General features: G+C 50.5%; 1 protein-coding gene across 1 annotated transcript; it reads left to right on the top strand.

Annotated features, from left to right (window-relative positions):
* The first annotated feature begins 3,635 nt into the window (after positions 1–3,635).
* DLX4 (distal-less homeobox 4) lies at positions 3,636–13,961 on the top strand. Its single transcript, XM_034755972.1, has 3 exons — positions 3,636–4,023; positions 9,495–9,688; positions 12,734–13,961. Exons 1-3 carry the CDS (start codon positions 3,681–3,683, stop codon positions 12,983–12,985), a joined length of 789 nt encoding a protein of 262 aa, XP_034611863.1. The 5' UTR covers positions 3,636–3,680; the 3' UTR covers positions 12,986–13,961.
* The last annotated feature ends 2,599 nt before the right edge of the window (positions 13,962–16,560 follow it).

The raw sequence follows: 16,560 nt of genomic DNA, 5'->3' as shown, positions 1-16,560 counted from the left end.
GAACCCCCCCGCCCCCAGTTTCTGCCCTTCAGAGGTGCGGGGGGGGGGGGGAATCTCTGCTTCAAACTCCGGGGGGGGGGGGGGGTCAGGAACATTTGGAAAGGATGAAAACTTGTATTTTAAAACCCTGCTCCAAAAAGCGAAGGGCTCAAAGTGCCTTGCAAACGGGGGTCCCGTCACCAAACAAACCGCACGTGCTTGTGTTTCATGGTAACAAGGGGCGCGGTTTTCCACCGACTTAAGGGGGGGAGGCAGAGAAATCCACATTGATGCCTGGCGGCAGGACGGGCACCTCAGGATTGAATTTGATTGTCATTAGCCCGTGGAGAGGTGTCTTCATGTCATTAAACTCCGCATTTAAGACACCGCGGACGTTTCACTTCCGGGAAGGGATCAAACAAAACACCGGGGGAGGGAGGGGAGGGAGTCAAGCACTAATAACACAGGGCAGCCCAATTAATTAAATTAGGCAAAAGACTCCACAAAGCCGCTGAGGGGCACTGAATGCCACGGGAGAATTCTTAGAGAGGCAGCTTGGAAGCAAACCAGCTCGGGTGAATTCGGATCAGCTCCGTTTAGACACAGGAGAGAGAGAAAGGGAGGAACGCGTGCTGCTGACTAGACCTCTGTCCAGCTCTTGGGTGTCTGTTCTGGCTCGTGGCGTGTTCGGTCCAGGTGACCCAGGACCCAGTCCTGCAACCTCTGACCTATGGGGGATTCGTCTGACTTGGAGGATACAGGTAAACCCTACCGGCCACCCGAAATGAGGGTCCGATCCTAGCAGGGCTCCAGGGGTAGTGCTTTTGCTTCCCTCTCGCCCCATAGATTGCAAAAGAGGAAGTATTTGTAGTCAATGATCTAGCTCTTTGGGCCACATCCCCTTCCTCCACCTCAGCCTAAAGGCTGAAGCCTCCCTGACAGGAGACTGCCCTGCCCAAGAAGGAACCCCCTGGAGGATTATAATGAACGCCCAGCTACCGATGGGGAAGGGGAAGGGTTCAAAGGGCCCCAAGTCGCATCTCCCATCTTGGGATGCTTTATCATGCGTCCTCCATGCAATGCGGGGATGCTGGTAGGGCAGCCTGTAGGAATTAATGTTCCGTATAGGGCCTAGCCTGGGGACTTGGACTCCGAGTCGCTAGCGCTCTCAAGAAGAGCGATGTCGTGCAGTCATTAATAACGCCGTGAATACACCGTTATTCAGTCCCACCCAAGGGCCTCGTACCCGAAGGTGCAAAAGCTCCACTTTTCTCGGATTGGTTTTGGAGACAATTTGCTGGAACGTGGTTTTGTTACATTGAAAGTGGATGGTTCGATTCCCCCCCCCCCCCGCCATGGGAAAAGTCTCTCTCTGTGTTTTCTTTGTATCTACACATGAAACCTACCCACTGAGCATCCCCAAACCTTCCTCGGGGGGTGATGAGGGCGTCGCCCTTTGCTGCCATGGATGGTTAGCAGGATGCAGAATCTCCCTGAAACGCCTGTGCTTCAAACCGGCTTCAGCAGTGCCCGGAGTTGTAAGGTGCGGGTTTATCTGGGCCATGTAACCGTGGTAGGCGCAGCCCCCTCTACGTCTTGTCTGCCCTACAAATCCCCTCATTAAACCCCACTTCAGGGGAGCTGGACATGTTACGAGCGGGAGATCATGTTTGCATCGACCTCCGTTCCTACTTGCGAAGCGGAGTGTCACCAGGAGAAAGAAAAACGAATCTCCTCTAGCTACCCTATACCACCGCACGTGAGGGGAGGAGGGTTGGGGGGGTCGTTCTTTTGAAGGAAACTTCTTCCAGAAACGAAAGCCGGAAAGAAAAGAAAAAAAGGCTTTTGCAAGAACCGGCTTGGACGCTCCAAGATTAAACAGCTGATTCGCAATCCACCTTCATTTCAGCGGCGGATGGGGCGGCATCTCTGCCAGTTTGGCTGGTGCTTTTTGGCTCTAACGAGGGTGGGAACGGGGTCCCACTTTGCAGATGTCAGCAAACACCCTTTCAGCCGGCCTGAGCGCCGGCAGAGACAGGGCCCGGTTCCTCATTGCTGTGGGCGCCTGGGCAGTCACGCCTGCTGGGTGGTTTCTAGCCGGAGTGACGCCTGATTCTCAGAGCGGGTGTTCGCCGATGATCGCTAACCAGCAGTGTCCCCTCCTTTCCTAGTGCCACGTATTCATCTCTTCTCTTTGTACTTAGAGAGTGAGCTCTGTGAGACCGCTCTGTGTTTGTACAGCTCCGAGCACCATGGATCCTGCCCCATGATTGGGGCTCCTCGGTGCTATAAGTAAGAACAGATTTAAAATGTTTTATTAAAGCTAATGTTAAAATGATCTAATGCACAGGTTAAGGAAGGAGTGTCTGTACATCTAGCTGTAATGCTTAAATTACCCCAAAGTACAAAGTTTGGGTTAAAAGTCATAAAACACATGTAGTGTAGTACATCACGGGCACTATGCCAGATTGGGGTTAATAAATTGAAGGACAGAGAGATTAGCACCCGGCTGTTGGGGTAAATCGCTCCTAGAAGGTTATACCGAGAGTAGCTTGTGGAAAACGAACACAGCAATGAGTGTAGATTGTCCCTCAGTAATTGAGAATTGAGGATAGACACACACCTCTCTGGCTGTGTCAAAGGTCCTTAAACTGGTCGGTGGAATTCACCCCCCTTCTGTCAGTGGAAGACTCTTTAACTCTTCCAGGAAAATCCGCTTTCAAATCGCCTCTCAGCTCCTGTCCTTTTTTCTAGAAAAGTTTGTTGGACAGTTCTGAGGAACTGATCCATGCCAGGAATCTAGGGCCCCAGGTCCCCTTCTGCCTCTGCCTCTTTGGGGTGGAGGCGGTGCTGGGGGACGGATGTCCTATTCCCCCCCCGCCCCCGCTCCCTTTTGATTTGCTGATTTGTTTTCAAATTTCAATGAAATTGGGGGGGGGGAATAGTAAAATATTTGGACTTTTTACATCTCTTTTTAAAAGATCTTCGCTACACACCTTTTCAACCCAATTCTTGCTCCGCCAGTGACCTCAAGGGGCTGCGTCTGCCGGAGTAAATCCGTGTGTGGGGGGCACATGGGTGGCAAGCCAGCGTGAGCGCAGGTGGGGTGCCCCACGGGTGCACGGATCCCCTGAGACCTGCCCCTGAAGCGCTCTCCTACGGGTGATCATGATTTATTCACCCTGCCGGGCTCTCTCTGCCCCACGGGGATCTTTTTTTTATTTCTCCTGTTGACAAACATTTATGCTAAACTCCCCCCAAACCTGTTGCTCCAGTGTCTCCCCTCCCCCGTCCCATGGCCTGGCTTGCAGGAAGGCAGCTGCCATTAGCCGGCCTGGTGGTTAATTACCGTGATGAGGGGCTGCCCTCAGGGCTCCGTGACGTCGCTGGCCGCCTGGGCCAATCGGGGAGGCCCGGGGCGGGGCACGGAGGGAGCAGGGGGAACCCCCGGTGCGAGCTCCAGGCAGGAGGTTGGGCTGCGGAGCCTGGATGTGGCTGGGGGGGGCGGGGAGTCTGCGTGGAGCGGTTCCCTGCAGCCTGGGCCGGGGCAGGAGAGGGGCAAAGCGCACCGGCACCGGCACCAGCAGCGGGGCTCTGCCCTGCCCCAGCCATGGCTCGCAGCAGCAGCAGCCGCCGCCGCCCGTCCGGTTGCTAGCCCCGTGCCGGTCGGGTGGCACGCCCGGGCCTGGGCTCTGCGCTCCATGATGACTATGAGCTCCCTGGCCGAGAGCCTGCTGGGGCCGGACCCCTCCAAATCCGCTTTCCTGGAGTTCGGGCACAGCCACCCACCCTCGCCCCAGCCGCCGCCGCCTTCCCCCAGCCTGGCTCATGGCCACTACCCCCTCCACGGCTTGCACGGCTCCGGCCACGACGGGGGCCCCTTTGCACCCTACGGACGGTCCGTGGCTTATCCGTACCCCGGCTCCGCTGGCGGCACCCACCACCCGCACCATCTCCACGGCAACCCGTACCTGTCCTACCAGCAACACGGCGCCCAGCAGCCGGCCAGCGCCCTGGGGCACCGGGGCAGACTAGAGGAGACAGGTAAGGGGGTGTCTGTCTACTCTGTGCCTGTATGTTAGGCATTCTCTATTCCAGCCCAGTCCGGGGGGGGGGGTCCTGCTAGCCTCCAGCGCCTATCCACTAGCCACCTCTGCGTGCCCCCTAGTCTCGCTGTTCGCCCCCAGGCCCGGGCCCCGGTTCTCTCTGGCTCCGTCTATAATCCAGCCCTTTGCAGGGAGAGTTCTTTCCCCGCAACTACAAACAACCCAAAAGTATCTGGCAATTCCTCCGACCCAAGCATCAGACCGAGAGGCGAATCTCTGCTCAGAGTTTGGAGTTGAAAGTAGCCTTCTCGTGGCGCAGGGGACTTCTGACCTCCCTCTTGGCTTGTATCGGAGCACCTAGATTAGTTCGCTCTTTAACTAGGGGTTTGCTCCAGACTTGCGATAGCTTCCTTTTGCGATTTTTAAAGCCTCCCCCCCCCCCCCCCCCCCTTAAGGGACCATTTTTAAGGGAAAAAAATAATATTTTGGACAAACCCGAGAGGCACCCCCCCCCCCCCCCCCCCCGCCCCACCAAAGACACAAACAAAAGAATTACAAACTCAGTGGAAATCCTTTAATAGGAAACGGTCTTGTTTTGTTTCTTCCTTTATGAAAAACATTATGATTTTTTTACTTGGTACATTTGCAATGCAAACAAGAATTTTTAGGACAACTGTATGATCTCCCCCCCCCTCCAATGCACTTAAAAATGTGTGTGTCTACAGCAAAGGAACTCTGCTTGGATTGCAGGGGCCTGGCATATCTCCTGAGATTCTGGGTTGACGAGGATTGTGTATTTTTTTGTTTGTTTACTTTGGGACATGCTAACATTTTCTTAAAAAAATAAGCGCTGGCTAAAATATCCGAAAAACTCTCTTAGCTGTTAGATTGGAAACACATGCAACTTTAACAGAAAACATCGCGTATTTCTCTCTGCATTTTATTCTAGATCTGCCATGGATGTGATTTTTTTTTTTAAATAATATCCCTCACTTTTAGCAAGGAAGAAGTCATCGCCGTTTTTCTACGCTCCAGGGGTAAAATTCTGGCCCCATTGAAGTCAATGGATGTCATTGACTTGAATGGGGCCGGGATTTCACTCCAGAACTTCATCCACACCCAGAATAACCTGTCATTTACCCTGGTGTATCTGTCAGATTCATCTACAATGGCCCAGAATTGGAGGCTGACGTACAGTAAGAAGAAGAATGCCATTGTTTATATTGTAACAATTAGACGGCATGCCACCTTGTTAATATCTTTCATCGCCTGGCTGTAGAGGCGAGGCCTACATCAGCCATAAAATAAATGTAGCAATGTTTAATTTTAATACAGCTCTCGCTGGGTGTTTGGAAAAGGCATGCGCAACCAATCATTTTCCATTTCATGTATTTATATTATTTAATTCCAATAGCCTTTAATTGGCACCTGTCAAGATTCCAGGGGAGATACACACCGTGTTAATGGCAGATCAACCACATCAGGAAACTTGCCATAAAGAATCCACTTAAGCAGTCCATTGTTCTTTGGTCACATCGGTTTTAAAACCTAATATGTTTAAACAGCCTGGTTGGAGCTATTTCATGCTAGCAGCGAAGTTCTGGGAACTTCGGGGAAGTCGTTTAAAAAACTAATTACGCATTTATTACACGAGGGTGAATGCCAAAATATTTAATCACGGGTAAAAGGCTAGAAGCAAAGGACTTAGTAGCGATGCCACATAGAGCAAAGAGCTGGCAATGGTATATTCCTAATTTTTTTCAAAACGTCCTACTTGAAAAAATAAAACAAAAGATTTGGGAGCGACTATCGGAACGGATTGTTTTGTAAAGGAAAAATGTGGACAGTTGCTTTAACGAGTTTTCCTACCCTTTTAAGAACCCCTGTAACAAAAAGTTAGCCATTAAAATGATCCGTGCACCAGAAAAAAAAACCACCACAACCAGAAAAAAACATTCTCAAATGAACGGGCTTTCGCGTGCCTTGCAAAAGGGTGCATATCACAGTCACTGCGCCAGTCCCAGGCCGGCCCCTGCATTCATTCAGGTTCAACTGCAAAATGTTCCTTCACATGTCTGCGGCTCGTAGAGACAGAGGCCAAATTCTGCTCCCCTTTACTGGCGTGACTCCGGATTTACACCAATTTCACTGAGCGCAGAGTTTGGGCCAATGTGTAAAGTGTGAACAATACATTCAGAATTGAACTTTTTGCTGTTACTACTTAGAGCCAACCAGACCAGCAGAGGAGAATCTCCCTGTGGAACAGAACCACGGAGGTTTTTAATTATGAACAGGGTTAGTTATTAATTAGTAGTAGTCCTCGTCGTGTTGTCCCGAGGTGGATTAAAATTAGAGATCTCGCCTCTTGGAGCGTTCAGATCTATAACTAAAGTGACTCTGACCCTTTCTACCTTCTGCGAAAGCTCCCAGAAACCAAGGAAGGACCGAGGCGTGGGTTTGCAGTGGACAACAGAAGCAAATGTAGATGAATCAAATACCCATAAATTTCGGGGAGACGGATAAGACGCTAACTTTGAATCACAAAAACTTTTCCCGTCCGCTTTCTAACTGCGACCCGGGGTTGGTGGCTTGTGGGCTGATGAGATATTTCATGATTCTCTCTGCAAAGGAGGGAACCTCGATTTGCCAGGGTTATGTTAAGTATCAGAGGGGCAGCCCTGTTAGTCTGTGTCCACAAAAACAAGGAGCAGTCTGGTGGCACCTTAAAGACTAACAGATTTGGGCATAAACTTTTGTGGGTAAAAAAAACCCCACTTCTTTAAATGCACCTAACAAGGGAAATCCCAGGCTCCATGCTATTCAAATTCGGCGTCTACTTGGATTCAAATTTCCTCGGCAGCTCACGGGTTTCCATCTGAGTTCCTTTTAAGTGTTCTGCTTGGTTTCCCAGAACACTAGTTCGATACTCAGAACGGGTCACGGGTCGTTAATATGTTAGGAACGTGTGTGTGTATAGACACCCGCCCAGTTGATGTATTTAACGAGGAATTATTAAACTGACACCTATTAAAATATTGAATCTATTTTAAAAGGTTAGGGTTCATATCGTGGGGAAACAAGAAACTGAACTTTAAATTCAGATCCATTGGTCCAAAGAGAGTCAGAACACAAATCGATTGGCTAAACCTCTTCTGATCTAAATTATTCTAGTGCAAATCCGGATTCACTCCATTGCAGCCTGGGTGACGCCACCTGAATTACTCTGGGTTTAGATCAATATCATTTAGACCCAGAATCTGGCACTTTCACAATAGCACGATTTTAAAGTCCTGCTCACTTTTGATTTCTACCCTGCCCGCGATTTATTCACTGAAAGAAACTAGTAAAGAAATGTCCAAGCAACTCATTGACAAATCGGCTTTAAAATCCTGCAGGACGTTAACAAAACCACTGGATAAAGGGGAAATGGGCTAACAGGAATTGTGGAATGGGCTACAAGGAATTTGCTAATTAGCGTTGAGATTTTATGTTGGGTTTTACGGCAAGCTCTTTTGTTTTGAAATTAAATTATTCCTTAAGGGGTTTTTTTTTAATGATACTTTACTCTTCTATTGACTCCATGCGCCTTCTCACTTTCTATTTGCATGCACAGATCTCATAAAGATCTCGTCGATTGAAAAAAAAAATTGTCAGCAAAATTAATTCCAGTATGTAGCAGCGTTTGGAAGCTGACCGGAGAATGAGAAGTGAATAACTAGTTCATTATTTTATAACAAAGTTATACCCGGCTTTGATGTTCCCCTCATAAATTTAACCGAGCAAACTGCCCTGCCCCGAATTCTTTCTATTCAAACTTCCCAGTGCCTTGAATTTTGCGTGTATACATTTTGCAAGTTATATAATCTAACAATGCCGCGCACTTAAAAGACCGACGTGACGTTGGCAGGGGCGATGATAAAGTATAAACTGCCCAACCCCAGAAGTGAAGCCGAATTAACAAAAGGCAGCAACAACTGATGGGGACCACTCCTGGGACGGGTCTTTAGCTGATGTGAATTGTCAGACCTCATTAGAGAGTTATCACGGGGATCTGCCCGGTTCATATAGTGAAGCAGGGGCTTAAATCTTTGCAGGATCGGGGCTTCACTTTCGAAGACTTTAAACCGGAAAGAAACCTCCGCTGAAGCGCGATGTTGATTTGGGATATTTTCCGCCACAGTCCCACCTGCTCAAAGGGGAATCGGGGGGAGAAAAAAATAAAGACCTCGGAAAATGAAAAGCACAGAGTGACCTCTCTCGTCTGTGCAGAACGGATACTGCCTTAATAGGAGAAATCATAATCCACAGACTATGATAGCGGGAGGTGCTTCTACTCGCTGCAGAACTAATAAATGTCTCCGCATCATTACTGCTAATTAACGGAATGTCACGCGGAGGAGGGTCTGCTCCGTTGCAGGAAAAAAATAGGTTTATGAATAGGATATATGGCTAACAAGTGGCTTAGATTTACCCTAGAATACTTGATATAACATGACCCCTATTTAAAGGATCTATGTTAGAGCTATTGGGAGGTGGGGGTGTTTTTTTCCCGTTTCCCTGCCCTGGCCGATCGATCTGGATTTTTAAATACGAATTGTTGTGAGAATTTAACCAGTGTTTTACATCCCCCCGGTGACCAGTCTTTGACTGTCGGATCTTCCTCTAGAACTTGTTCGGAGCCCGCGGCCGGGCTCTACCCCGCCCCAGCCAGGGTCTCCAGGGGGAAGGGGTCGGTTAAGACCATTCAAAGAGAAAGACTTTGTCTAATGCAATAAGGGTGACATCTCAATGCTTCTCCGAGCTTGAACTCTCAGCGCCTGGAAAACAATCAAGACCAACAAGAAGACCCGCCGCTCCCTTTAGGCCGGATTCTGCTGCACCCGGCTGTCAAGCCGGGATAAGGGGCGATTCGGACCCGGGTTAAAAGATTTGGCCTTGTTCTCTGGTGTGTAACAAATAGGCCACAGGGCTCCTAAGGGCTTTCCTCGAGCCAGATCCTGCTCTCAGGGACACCCCGACAACTGCAGAGTCGAGACAGATTTTCGCCTTTTTGCCCTTCCCCCGCTCCTTCTTCCCAGGGCTAGGAAACACACACACACACACACACACTCTTTTCATTGTTTTAAGGTCATTGTGCAGTGTTTATAAGAGGGATTAGGGGACCCGATCCTGGGCCCAGAGCGTCTTTTGGCGTCAACGAAGTGTGTGTGGGAATCAACCTCTGGCATGTAAACAGCGTCCCGTCCCATATGGGGGTGGTTCTTCCCCAGGGTGCTTCCCTCCCTTCGTTCTTCCCTGTGGATGGGGCGGGGGGGGGTTGGATCTCCGGGATCCCCTTATCCCCCCTTTCTCGCCTCTCTGCGCCAGCCTCCCCCAGCCCCATTCCCGCTCCCCTCCCCCCAGCCCCGAGGGGGCCCCGCCGCTCTCTCTTTGTGGAGGCTTTTCAGCCACCTGTGATTTTTTTTACAGAGCACGAGAAAACCACCGTGATCGAGAACGGGGAGATCCGCCTCAACGGCAAAGGGAAGAAAATCCGCAAGCCCCGCACCATCTACTCCAGCTTGCAGCTCCAGGCGCTCAACCAACGCTTCCAGCAGACCCAGTACCTCGCCCTCCCGGAAAGAGCGGAACTGGCGGCCCAGCTGGGACTGACCCAGACGCAGGTACAGGCTGGGGCGAGCCAGAGGGAGTCGGTGAGATCCAATCCAACCCCCGCTGAGCCTCCGGCCACAGTTTGCCACAGGGCCAGATTCTGCTCTACACCGGAGCGAATCCATATCGACTCTGAATTTGCAGGGGTGTGACTGGAAGCAGGAGCCGGTCCTGTCTCTCTAACGTATCACAAAATAGTACGCAGAGTTGCGTTTGCTTTCATTAAGCCACGTCTTGCGCTCAGTTACAGCCATGAAAATTCAGAGCGAATCCGGATTTAACCCTGTGTAGAGCAGAATCTGGCTCCATCTCGCCAATGCATAAGAAGTAACAACACACGCAGTTCCTTTCGTTCGCTTTCATTGGGCTACATCCTGCCTCCGTTCCATCCCTGGAAATCAACAGTGAATTCGGATTCATACTTGTTTAGACCAGAATTCGGCCCTGCCTTCTCTCAATCACACATCTATGTAAATAGATAATTCCGGTGTACACCGCTCTACCTGCTTTAGCGAGGCCAAATTCTGCTCTATACAGGAGTAAATCGGTATCGACTCTGCAATTGTCGGGGTGTCACTGAGAGCAGGATCTGGCTCGAGGAAAGCCCTGGGCGCCCTGTGGTCTATTTGTTACACATCAGAGAACAAGGCCCAGTCTGTTACACCGGTCAGAATCGCCCCTTATTCCTGATTGACAGCCGTGTACAGCAGAATCGGGCGCTTGTTGGTCTTTATTGTTTTACAGCTACTGAAAGGAGGAAGAAAAGTTTAAACCTGACCCATGAAAATGTGCTTGGCGAGAACGGATATTTTTCTGTCGGCATTATCTGGGCTCGGGCCCCGGGGGTGGCTCTGTATTTCCTCCAGCCCCGACACGAATGGGAATGCATCTGCCTGCCTTTCTCAGTGGGGCTGTACCCTGTGGCACATGGCCTGAGCTCAGTCCTGCCCCGCTCTCCCTCTGGCTTCCCGGGGGTAACTCTGGGCTGGATTTGGTCTCTTTTGGTGTGTGTGTGTTGATTTGTCCCTAACTCCGGAGTCTTCCCCCCGGCCCCCTTCTGCCGCATGTGGTTCCCATTCGCCCTTTTTCTCTGTCTTCAAAGCCCTGAGGAATCGCTCCCGAGCGGAGAGGCATTTCCTTTAATTGTTCTGTTATTTCTCAGCGAGGATGATCCATTGGGGATGTTTGTCTATTTGAAGTTGACAAACTCTTCTGCAGGGTGGGCGGGGGAAGATACTGCCTGCGAGGGAGAAACAGCCCCCTTTGGAGTGTCTGCTCAGCTCTGTCCCCAAGGACACCCAGAGCTCGGCTGGTTTCGTTTCACATTCATTTACGTGCGGAAGAAACCAACCAGACAACCGTGAAGCCTGCCTCGCTCGGGAAGCCCAATGGTCCCCGGCACACGTAAACAAAAACAAAGAAGAGAGACTGGATTGGACCGAATTCTGGCTCTCAGCGGCGTGAATTCGGACTCACTCCTTTGCAGCGGAGTGACTCCGGATTGACAGGGATGGAATTTGAGAGCAGAATCTTGGCCGCCTGACGGAAACCCTGGAGAAATTAGCAAGTAGGGGCTAGAGGGAGACAATCGGATTGGATAAGTCTTGTCCACAGCTTTGGGCCCGATCCTCAGCTGGTCCATGGTTCTGCACAGGTGGATGGGAACGTGGGGCAGCGCCTTGCGGGAGCAAAGAGAGACGGGTGACTGGCTTTGAAGAGATAGATGCAGACAGGCAGGCGCGAGGGATCAGTCCACAGCCACAGGCAACGAGATTTAATAATACTAATAATAAAAAAAAAAAAGGAGGCAAGTGGCGACCTGCAAAGCCGCGCCGTGTAAAAGGAGTCAGTCATCTGTGCGCTGAGCGGCATTACGAAATGGGGCTGCCCCCCCCTTCCTTAGCAAGCTCTCTCTGTCCTCTGCTACCCACCCCCGTGTCTGCCCTAGGCGCACTCCTCTCACAGTCAAAGCAGAAGGCAGAGACACCGCCTAACATGCGCCTGTCGCGTAGAGTCACCTGTTCATGACGATGGGCCCGATCCTGCTCCTATTTCACTCCGAAGCCAGCACTCTTCCCCCGTGGGCTTCCGGGCCAGCTCACCCCCCGGCAAAGGGTGCGTTAGCTTCTTCCCCCAAGTCGGGCGGGTCTTATGGCTGGTGGACCGCCTGGGGGCTTGGGAGCACCCCGAGGTGGGTCGGTCGGTCACTCAGCTCCGATTCACGGAGAAAGAACCCGAGTTCGGAGAGCAGCGTCCGAGGCAGACTCCACGCCCAGCTCCTGCTTTGAACGCCAGAAATCTCGCAACCAGGACGCGCCATGGGGCCCGATCCTTACCCTTCGCAATTAGCCCCCGCCCGGGCACAGCAATCAGTTAATACAGCCCCCCCCCAGTCCTTTATTTCTCTCTAGCTACTGGGAACCTGCGCTTCAAAATAAACCAGCAAACTCCCTGGAGCGCGCAGGTTCCCTCCGTTTCGAAGCGGAAATCGATGAAAAATCGATAGCGGGGGTGATCTTTCCTTTCCAGACCAGAGTCTGCCCCCGGTTCCCGCCCCCCCCCCCACTCCAGAGTCCCCCACGGGGCCCAGCTGACGATCAGAATGTTGAAACTTTGGAGCCTGGGTGGGCGCGTTCCACGTGAACACAATGGTGCCCGGGCGCTGGAGGGAGGTCGAAGGGGCTGGGGGCGGGGGGCATGCCCCACAGTGCATTCACCAGCACGCCTGCAAGCAGAGGCAGGTTGGTAAATGGGCTGCTAACCCATCTCCCCACCCAGCTCAGGCGATCCAGGGCTTTGGGGCTCGCTTGTAAGACCAGATTGGGGGGGGGTATTTCTTTTGGCCTTGCAATGTATGTATATTTCTCTCTCGTATTTGGGGGGTGGGGAGAGACAAGCCGGAGAGATATTGGAAGGGAATCCACACACCCCAGCCCCCCTCCCATTCCAGCTGCTAATCGAGTATGCAACACCCCTCCCCCACAAGACCCTACACTGTTCCCCCACACACACCCACACCGTTGTAGTTCGGTGACTCTTTCCTCTCCTTGTCGTAGGTTAAGATCTGGTTTCAGAACAAACGCTCCAAGTACAAGAAGATCATGAAGCAGGGCTCCAGCGTCCAGGAAGGGGAGCACCTCCACAACTCTGCATCCTTGTCCCCCTGCTCACCCAACATACCCCCTCTCTGGGACGTTTCCATGGCTGGCAAAGGAGCCCCGATCCCTCCCAACAGCTACATCAACAGCTTTGGACCTTGGTATCAACCACACCAGCAAGACGCCATGCCGAGACCACATATGATGTGACAGTGGGCGCTGCCTTGATCTCTCCTTCCCGCCCACCCCCAGAAAAAGGAACGCAAGCCCTCAGCTCCTTGAGGAATTATGAAACCATCAAGTCTCCGGGAGTTCCGCCGGCCACCTGGGAAAATTCTCCAGGCCTTCGCCTGGCAACATTGAACCTCTGTGAGGAGTTGATTCTGACATTTGCATAGAGCAAAGGAAATGATGTTATCCCTGCCAGGAAGAAAGAAAACCTACAAAGAAATTGTTCATGAGTCTGGGGACATGTTCAGAGACTGGCTTTGTTTTCCTCCTCTGCTCCTCAGAAATGGAAAGACGGAGGAGATGGTCTTCAATGGGCGTTAATTGGTGGCAAGTCAATGGAACTAGGACAATTTCCATCATCTGACAATCTACCCCCCTTCCCCCCCAAAAAAAAATCTCTCCCTCTCTTGGAGAAAGACTTTATCGACTGTCCAATTTTACCCTCCTCCCTTTTTTGTGCTGTAGGTAGCTCATTTTATACACATCGACAGATTTCTATTTGGAAAAATATATATATGTGTATATAAATATCTATATAAACTCTTCCATACTGCCAAGCAAACGCTCGCTCCACATTTGAGTGTCCTGCTGTTAATATTTTTCAAGTGCGTTATTACCAGGATTATGTTTACAGACAGTGATTTAGAAGAGTTTGAGGAATGTAATTTCCCTCCAGGCCTTTTATAAAGCATTAATTCCCCCCCCCTTCTCTCATTGAAAGGCAGAAAGAGAACTTGTTCGTATTCAGTTTCAGACACCAACCAGTGGTGATTTCTTCCTGGAAGAATTTGTGATTCTATTTGACACACATTCTCCACATTCATGTAATCTTTAATCCCCTCCTGTCCCTCCACGTGAAGCCATATTTTCTCCCCTCCTGGTCTGCAAAGATTTATTTATAAATAACATTTTGTTATGATGTTGTTTCTCTTTATAAACAGGATGTAAAACTGTAGAGTAAATGGTTTTCCTCCGATTTTTTGTGTCCCCCTCCAAAACATATTTTATGAGAGCCATTTCTAATGCCATTTTTCAACTCTGGTCTAAGAGGGGGGGAAAAATCGGTTTTCCTCTTGTCCCTGTAGGAAAATGTTGAGTAGAAATGTTTTCTTTAACAAAAAATTATTTACAAAAGACATTGGCAACCCTGTGTGTGCGGGGCTTAACGGTGAGAATGTGCTTCAAAGAACAAACGATTGGATGTTTGTTCTGCTCGCTTGGAACAAGGCCCTACGTGCCGAGAACGTTTGCGCGGGTGCTTAACTTTACTACCGGTTGTCAAATTTAGGCAGGAGGAATTAGGGCGCACGGAGGCCTTTGCTGAAGAACCGGGGGCGCAGATTTAGCGTTTTATTTCCCTTGGGGGCCCGAGCCAAAGCTTTTTGAGTGACCTGGGACAGGGTTCGAACTTCCGAAGCAAACAATGGAAGAAAATTGCATTTGCGTTTTATGCCATTAGAAAAATGGCTGTTGGAGGATTTGTGTTGTTATTATTTCGCTCGCTAGCTGTAGCCGAGGCTCCTTCTACCCATCAAACAGACAACACAAATTCCAGGCCCTGATCTTGCTCCCAGGTTAGTCAATGGCAAAACCTCCCTTTGGTGTCAGGGTTACAGGAGCGGGGATTACGTTTTAAAAATTAATCTCCTGTTAAGAGAAGTGGATCCCTTTAAAAAGCAACCCCCCCCGCCCCCCCCCGCCCCCCCCCCCCAAAAAAAAATCCTCTCTTGCTGGCTTTCCAATACCAAGAAAATGTCTGGGTTGTCAACATAACAAAAGCGCGCTGCATCTGGTCAGGACCAGTCTTGCGGAGTGGATGTGAAATGTTACCAGATCCTAAGTACTTTGCACTGGTGGGCATGAGGCTGGAGACTCCGGCTTCAGGGTCCAAAATATTGAAGGCCCCATTTTCAGAGGGGCTCGTCGCCTTCCGCTAGGCACCCGCAAACATTAGCTCACTCATCAGGCTGGCTCGGGGGAAGAAATATCTGACATGATTTCAGAGACAGGACAATCATAATTACATTTATTAATAATACTAATCAGACCTACCTCTAGCGGCTTTTAAGAACTCCGGGAGCCGGATCCTGCCGCGCTATTAGGCGAGACCAGGTTTTGCTCTGAGGTGTAAATCCGGAGTAACCCCACTGCAGTGGCTCCGGATTTACCGCGGTGGCACTTGGCGCAGCTGCGGGAAGCGCAGGCCCGAACCTTCCGCTGGGAGAGGAGCCGGGGGAGGGGGGTTGTCTCCGCGCCGAGGGTCCTGCCGTGGAAAGGGGAGTGGTGGCGGCTGAAGCTGTCGGTGCGACCCCCGCATCCCGTTGGAGGGAATCTCCCAGTAGAATAAGTGAGCAGGGGTGGAGGTGGGGGGAAGGGCGCGATTTTGCCAGCTGTCCTTTAAGGGGGAGGCTGACCGAGGTCTCTGCTCCCTTCCTCATTCAGGGGTCGCTGTAAACACCTCCAAATTATCGCTGGGGTGTAATTAGCGCCCATTAAATCTCGCCCTGGTCATTAGGAACCCCCCTCTCTTTGTTATAGTCTCCGGGAATAAAAAGAACCTTTATCCACCCGGCTCGGTTTAGATTTCTCTTTCATTCCGCTTGGCCTCTGCAATTATCGAGTAGGTCACATTAACAAGGGCTCCAAGTATTTATATTAAAGAAGGAGAAGCTTTGACTCGAGCACACACAAAGACACTATCGATTTTATATATAGCTTGAAGGCATTATTTGTACTTTAGATAGATAGATAGATAGATAGATAGTGGGATGTGTATGGAGATAGATAGATTAGATAGAGTGGGTGTATGGGGATGGATAGATAGTGGTGTGTGTATGGAGATAGATAGATAGATAGATAGATAGAGTGGGTGTATGGGGATGGATAGATAGTGGTGTGTGTATGGAGATAGATAGATAGATAGATAGATAGATAGAGTGGGTGTATGGGGGTGGATAGATAGATAGATAGAGGAGTGTGTATGGGGATAGATCGATCGATCGATCGATAGATAGATGTAAAAATAATGCCTTCACGACGCAGACAGATGCCAGGGGCGGGTGCGCTTCGTCTGCCCCTCTTTTTTAGTTTCACATGCTCATGAAAAACTTCCTTGTTTTAAAACAGCCCAGACCACCGAACTGTTGTCAGCACCTCGTGCTGTACAACCGTTGGAGACAAACTGAGAAACAAAAACACAGGTTAGTCTTTACCTGTGTTGCTGAGAACTTCTTAGGTAAAAGGAGAACCCGGTAAAAGGCCGGGGGCCCGATTCTCCTTGGTTCTGCACCTTGTGGGGTCACGGATACAGTTTAAGGCCAGAGGAGATCATTTAATCTGGCCTCCTGCACATGTACACCGGCTCAAAACGGATGTAAAATGCGACCCACACCCATTTGGTAGCTTTTAAACCACGCTGCACGGGTGCAAATAGAATCAAGCCCCTTGTAGAACCGTTCTATTGTGTATTATTATTACCATCGCGACCACAACCCCGGGTCGTGGACCAGGGCCCCATGGTGCTCGGTGCTGTACCAACCCACACAGATTTTCAT

Source organism: Trachemys scripta, chromosome 23, assembly GCF_013100865.1.
Source record: "Trachemys scripta elegans isolate TJP31775 chromosome 23, CAS_Tse_1.0, whole genome shotgun sequence".
Taxonomy (NCBI): domain Eukaryota; kingdom Metazoa; phylum Chordata; order Testudines; family Emydidae; genus Trachemys; species Trachemys scripta.
The sequence above is the reverse complement of the archived record's forward strand: the minus strand, read 5'-3'. Positions and strand labels throughout refer to the sequence as shown.

Excerpts from the sequence above, each read along its gene's own strand:
- DLX4 (XM_034755972.1), top strand. The coding sequence starts at position 3,681 with ATGATGACTATGAGCTCCCTGGCCGAGAGCCTGCTGGGGCCGGACCCC. Across the intron at positions 4,024-9,494 it reads GGGCAGACTAGAGGAGACAG|AGCACGAGAAAACCACCGTG; the intron begins GTAAGGGGGTGT and ends TTTTTTTTACAG. Across the intron at positions 9,689-12,733 it reads TGGGACTGACCCAGACGCAG|GTTAAGATCTGGTTTCAGAA; the intron begins GTACAGGCTGGG and ends TCCTTGTCGTAG.